The following is a 6,876-nucleotide window of genomic DNA, read 5'->3' as shown; positions in this document are numbered from 1 at the left end:
CTTCTTCATAAATAAGTTAAAAGTAGTTAATATATAACTTAGAATTGTCAGTTCTAGATTCCTCTTACTGAGGCTTTTTATAATTTATCTTTTTTAAAGAGACGTGCATAATTGTTTTGTGAAAAGTGCACTTGAATTAAAATAGTATAAATAAATTTTAGTACCTTTTGCATAAGGGTTTTTCAAGACAAGTTTAAGAATTTAATTTTCCCGAATAAAAGAGAGTTATTTTTTTGAGTTAAGAAATCGTGGCAGAGATTTAATTAAACTAAAGAATAGCGGCTAGATACTATTCGCGCTTTTAGATATCTGGTTGGCTTAAAAAGATGTGTAAGCATTTTCCTTAACTATTTAAGGGGTAAAATTTTTTGGGTTAAGCTGAAAAATACTAAAATTGATGTTAAAAAAAAATTGGGTTTCTATAGGCTTTAAACTGGCTATTAGATATTAGTGTATTTTAACTAAAACCAGATGGGGAAAAAAGATTAATTGGGTTATTCATTTACTTTAAAATAAGCCTATGGTTGTAGGACCAGTGACTATGATAAAAACGAGTAAAAATATTATTTATTTGGTATTACTATTTTGTTTTACCTTAAAAAACTAAAGGCTAAATAAAAGTTTTTAAACGAATTCGGCAAACTAAACTTCTCGACTGTTTAACAAAAACATTTCCTTTTGATGTAAGTAAAAGGTAGTCCCTGCCCAGTGCAACTAGAGTAATGTTTGTTGTAAACGGCGGCGTTAACGTGAGCGTCCTAAGGTAGCGCGATAATTTGCCTTTCAATTGAAGGATGGTATGAAAGGGTTAACGAAGAAGGTGCTGTGTCTGAAAATTTAATTTAAACTAACTTTAAGGTGAAGAGGCCTTTATGTAAAAGAAGGACGACAAGACCCTATGAAGCTTTATCTTAATTGGAGTTTTTGGCTCTTATACGATTTTGATGGGAGATCAGTGAAAATAAGTCTTTCACTATTATATAAATCTAACTCGTATTTCCTAACTTTATATGTGTGGCTAGCTACTCTAGGGATAACAGCGCAATTTCTCCCGAAAGATGGTATTGGAGGGGAAGATTGCGACCTCGATGTTGGCTTTAGATATCCTAGAGGCGTAGAAGCTTCTAATGGTGGGTCTGTTCGCCCTTTAAAATCTAACATGAGCTGAGTTCAGAACGGCGTGAGCTAGTTCAGTTTCTATCCTCTTTTAAAAATGAGCTAATTTTGTACGAAAGGACTTTTTCGCTAAAGCAACGCTTTGCCCTGGCTCTGTCATTGCTTAAATAATGCTACGCAATAAACTGATTAGTTTATAAAAAGGGTTGCCTTTTATGAAGCTGAAGGCCAATTAGTGGCGGTAGGGCGTGTCGTTGGTTCTTGTTAAAATTAGTATTGCTATTTTATTAAAAAATAGGGTTAAAACGGGTTGCAAATTAGGTAAAAAATAAAACAGTCTATTAATGCAGCCAAAAAGCAGCAATCACCCACCTAAAGAATAAAACAAGGGTTCTAAAAAGGCGGTGTGTAATGGATTTGTGCTAGTAACAGACAAAAAAAAACCAAACACTGTGGAAACCCTTAAGAATGAGGTTTTATAGTGTACCGCATTTCCTGTTACCGGCCGGTACAGTGACCGCAAGGCCTGTTCTCCTGTCCTTTTACACGGAAACCCTGTTGCTGATGCATGTAAAAAGCCCTTAGTTAAGATAACTTATAAGTCAAAGTAAAACTTAATTTTACTTGACATTGTGTATTTTATTGAAAATCTAGTTGCGAATGCCCATACCTGTCCAAACTTGTTTTAGATTATGCTTTACAACCTGTTGTAGATAAGGTTTTGAACCCTTTACAGTGAGTAAGCATTTTTCAGAGTCATGTGAGACTTAACCTAATTAGTGGTAGAAAAAAACAAACTTAAACCTAAATTCTAAAGCTATTTGCTTCCTGTGGTTAATTGTAAACTGCAGGAGAAATGGATCTAAGGTGTTAATTTTTTTCGTTTGCCCTAATTTTGGTTGCTCATGTGATTTTTTGGGGTTTGAAAACTAGACTATCTGTATCTTAAAATCAAAAAATAAATAGAAATCAAGTCATATGAAAGTTCCCAAAGCGTAATTCATGGGTCACTTAAAGTCTAAGCAAAAAAGTAAATCAAAAATAAAATAAAATCAAAATGACACACTAATGCCTGGGGGGGCTGATCTGGAGGGGAGGAAATAGGAAAGCAGGTTAAATAGAGGTGACAAAAATGTGGTGTGCAGCAACAAAATGAAGCTAAATAAAATTGTGAAACGTAGAAGCGTGAGCTTGTAAACAAGGTTGTGAGCGTCTTAAAAAGTAAGTGTTAACAATAGTATGTAATATTAACACGCCTAAAAGGGGGTTAGGTGGGTTATAAACTTACAAAGACTACAAGTGATGAAGTTTATGTCTGGTCCTGAGGTCCCTTTTAAGTGAGTTAGTTTCGTATAAAAGGTTTTTAAGCAAAGCAATGTTCTGTCACAGATCTGAGTGCTATAGACAATATTGTATAGGGCCTTTTTATGTAAATAAACGTGGCGTTAGGCTGTTAAATGTGCTGGTTATAGGATGGTTACATAGCAATAATTACTATATTTGCCTTCTGGGCAAAAATTTTAATGAAATTAGTGTACGCTGGGTGAATAAATTAAGCTAGAATGTTGAGCTGTTAATTGAAAATCCCAGTAATTTGCTTAGGGTATAAGATTCTTATTCTCAAGCCAGATAGCCTGTCTCTTAAGTTGTGTTTAGTTGCTAATGTTAATATAACTGAGAGCTACAAATTCTTCCTAGCTTAGTTGTACGTGGGGGGATGGCCCAGTTGCTTTGATGAAGCTAAGCTCAAAAGTAGTTTATTGCTCTGAGGTGTTATAAAGAAGTATTATAGTACGTAGGACTTTGATTCCTAAAGAAAAAGTTAAAGCTTTTCTTTATAAACAATTTAAGAGGAGTTAATTAGTTTTAGGCTCATCTCACTGAGGTTTTTTAGAATTTATCTTTCTAAAGAAATGCACACGATTGCCTCATAAAAAGCTTACTTGAAGTAAAGTGGGGCAAATAAATTTTAGTACTTCTTGCATAAGGGTAAAGCGAAGAGGCCTGTGTGTAAAAGAAGAGCAACAAGACCCTGCGAAGCTTTATTTTAATTGAAGTTTTTGGGTTTGTTAACCCAAAAGCTTATGCATAGCTTTAAGGTCTCTTTTAAGCGAGCGAGTTTTTAGCTAAAGCAATACTTTGTGACGGATCTGTAATGACATAAATAATATTGTATAATAGGCTGATTAACTTATAAAAAGGGTTCTTTTTATGTAAATGAGTGTGTTGCTTAGTGATAGATTGTTGAATGTGTTGGGCACTAGAGAGGCTGTATGAGAGTGGCTTAGGCAGGGGTTTGCTGCAAAAAAAGGCTTACTGTTAAGGGGTGTGTGAGATGGTTTTTTTTCATATAAAAACTGAGTGTTTAGAATAGACGTTGGAGGAGGGGACTTATGTCAGGGCGGAGGGGGTGACACTGTTAGGGTGCTCCCATTACCTGAAACTATTTCAGCTGTTGGAGATGCTGTTGTGAATGGTGTCGCTGAAGTTGTTCCTGATAATCAGGAGGAAGGGGGCCCCCATGCTGAGGGTGGCTATGTTCCTTTAGAAGAACAAATAGCTGTTGTGGAGCCTGAAGTCCCAGCTAATGTCTGTCAGCCAGTCGAGCAGAGAAATGTGGTTGTAAGTGAAGAAGACAGTGTTCCTGATGTTAGTAAAGACGGGGTCAGTAGTTATTAATGCTCATAGTTAAAGTTTATTGGTGTATTAATAGTTATAATTTATTAAAATAATCCATAAGATAAGCAAAATTACAGTTAATTCGTTTATTGTTAGGCTGTTATGGTCTATTTAAAAACTGGTCAATACGGGTCTCCTTACACCTAATTAACTTGGTTTTAGTGTATGCTTGAAAGGCTACAAAGCCTTTGCGGGGAGTAAGCATTCTTCAGGACCACATGAGATTCAACCTAATTATTGGCAGAGAAAGTGGTGAATTTGACCCTTAAATTCTAAGTTACTTGGGCTCTATAGCTAATTGTAAGCTGTAGGATAATGGGGATTTGAGACGTTTATTTCCTCATTTACCCCAGCTCTGGTTGCTCATGTGGTTTTCGGTTCGAAAACGAGGCGTGTATCTTAAAAATAAAAAAATTTTTGAAGCGTAAGTTGTTGGTCGCTTTAAGTCTAATTAAAAATAAAGTAAAAATGGAGCAAAAACAAAGTTGGACACTTAACACTTTGGGTGTCTTCAGAGGTGTAAAAAGGGGGGTCCAAGCTTATGTGTACTCATAAAAAAATGCGGTGTGCGGGGGGTTTGTGCCTGTATATATAACAAAAATTCATGAGGTGGCCGAGGAAGAGGTGGTGAGCTGTAAACTCATAAACAAGGTGTAGGCCTTTCTTATGAGATGGTTGGTAACAATACTGTGAATAATATTAACACGCCTAAGAGGGTTGGTCCGTGACGAAGTACTAATAAGTTGGTGAAGATTATGAATGACAGGTTCTATGATTTGCCTTGTCCTGTAAACTTAAACGCTTGGTGAAGGTTTGGCTCTATACTAGGCTTGTGCCTAATTATCCAACTTCTAAGGGGTCTTTTATTGTCAACTCATTATACTGCTCATGAAGACATGGCATTCGATTCTGTAGTACATATTATGCGTAATGTGGAAAAAGGATGAATGTTGCGTAATATTCATGCAAATGGGTCCTCTATGTTTTTTATCTGTATTTATGCGCACATTGCTCGTGGGCTGTATTATGGGTCTTATTTAGATAAGACAGTGTGGTATTTTGGGGTGCATTTGTTTTTGTTAACTATGGCGGAGGCTTTCCTCGGTTACACTTTGCCTTGGGGGCAAATGTCATATTGGGGGGCTACTGTTATTACTAATATACTTAGAGTGATCCCCGTAGTAGGAGAGAGTATGCTCCGCTATGTATGAGGGGGTTGGACCGTGTGTAATGCAACTCTAAAGCGGTTTTATACTTTACACTTTCTCTTACCGTTTGTGATAGTGGCGGTTGTTTTTTTACACCTGTTTTTTTTACATGAGAAAGGGAGTAATAACCCTTTGGGTATTGAAAGAGGTACTATGTGTGTGCCCTTCCACCCCTTCTATACTATTAAAGATCTTTTTGGTTATGTTTGCTTTAGGTTCTTTTTTATATATTTAGTGTGTGTGGATCCTGAGCTGTTAGGGAATCATTTAAACTATTGGCCTGCTAATCCTATAAAAACGCCAATCCATGTTCAGCCTGAGTGGTATTTTATGTTTGCTTATGCAATCCTTCGTTCAATTCCTCATAAAGCGGGGGGGGTATATGTTATGTTTTTGTCGATTGTAGTATTATACCTAATTCCTAGTCTTCACAGAGGTAAGTATCGAAGTTTATGTTTTTACCCGTTTAATCAAGTAGTGTTTTGAGTGTTGGTTGGTAGGTTTATTAGGTTAACATGGATTGGTGCTCGCCCAGTGCGGGAGCCTTATATCATTTTGGGGCAGTGTCTTTCAGTCATTTATTTCTCTAGGTTGTTATTAAACCCTCTTTCTTTGTGGGTGTGGGACAAGCTGCTTGAATACCCTAAATTCTGTAGGAGTCGTCCTGTAGACCTGAAATGGTTTAAGTTTTTAGCTTATTTCAAGTTATTAAAATTAGTAAATCGCGAAAGTAGCGCACGTGAGTGGGCTAATAAGTGTAGAAAAATATAAATATGTCTTTTTACGGGAGTCGATATTTTGGTGATATTGTCCATGGGGAACTAGGGAAAGACCTGTTCCGGTACCATGGTTTTGTGATGATAGTAGCAGTGGCTGTGTTGGTCTTTGTTATATATATAGGATGCGTAATCCTTCTTACTAAATTTTCTTATCGCCATTTCTTGAACCGTCAACGATTAGAATTTTGATGGACTATTGTGCCAATGTTGATGTTAGTAGGGTTGTGGTTTCCTTCTATAATTAACCTATATTATATAGAAGAAGTAAAACGGCCCCGGTGAAATTTTAAGGCGATTGGGAAACAATGGTACTGATCTTACGAATTTTGTCGCAATTTAGACACTCCAAGCTCTAGAGAAAGCGCTGAAAGAATTTCGTGTTATACAATTGATTCTTACATAGAAGACCAGCAGGAGACATTTAGAAAAGGAGGGTATCGTTTGTTGGATGTTGATAACCGGATGGTGGCTCCAGCAGATGTGCAAATAACTGCTTTTGTAAGAAGGTCTGATGTGCTCCATTCGTTTGCACTCCCTAAGTTACTAATTAAAGTAGATGCCATCCCAGGTCGAATTAATCGGCTTCCTATAAAAGCTTCCCAGTGTAGAATTATTTACGGGCAGTGTTCTGAAATTTGCGGGGTTAACCATAGATTTATACCGATTGTGATTGAGTTTATTCCTGAGAAATATTTTGTCATATGGTTGGAAGCTCTTAACTAAAATAAAAAATAAGCTAAAGCTTTTAAGAAGCGTTAAACTTTTAATTTAATGAACTTGTACAATGGGCAAGTAGCTTTTAGTGATAAGGTGGTCTAATATTAGGATATAGGGCTCATGCCCCTAAGGCGCCGTGAGTAGTGGCTCTTATCTTTGTGAGAGCTGGCAGAGCTAATGCGTTTGATTTAGGATCAATTCATAAGTATATATACTTGCTTTCATGGCACAAGCTGGCAGACCTAATGCATACGATTTAAGCTCGTCTTATAAGATATACTCTTGTTTGTGTGTGAATTACAAAGCTAAGCCCAGTCTCATTATGGTTAGTGTCGAGTGTCTATTTAAGACTCTAAGGAGAGTAGCTGTTTTCTTTG

General features: G+C 36.6%; 1 protein-coding gene across 1 annotated transcript; it reads left to right on the top strand.

The window, feature by feature from the left end:
* Nucleotides 1-4,466: 4,466 nt before the first annotated feature.
* LOC134703645 (cytochrome b-like) lies at nucleotides 4,467-5,774 on the top strand. Its single transcript, XM_063563510.1, is given in 1 exon segment — nucleotides 4,467-5,774. A coding segment is annotated over 1 exon segment (1,308 nt).
* Nucleotides 5,775-6,876: the final 1,102 nt, after the last annotated feature.

The sequence above is a fragment of the Mytilus trossulus genome, unplaced genomic scaffold (genome assembly GCF_036588685.1).
Source record: "Mytilus trossulus isolate FHL-02 unplaced genomic scaffold, PNRI_Mtr1.1.1.hap1 h1tg001154l__unscaffolded, whole genome shotgun sequence".
Lineage (NCBI taxonomy): Eukaryota > Metazoa > Mollusca > Bivalvia > Mytilida > Mytilidae > Mytilus > Mytilus trossulus.
Note: the sequence above shows the minus strand (reverse complement) of the source record. Positions and strands in the feature narration are given on the sequence as shown.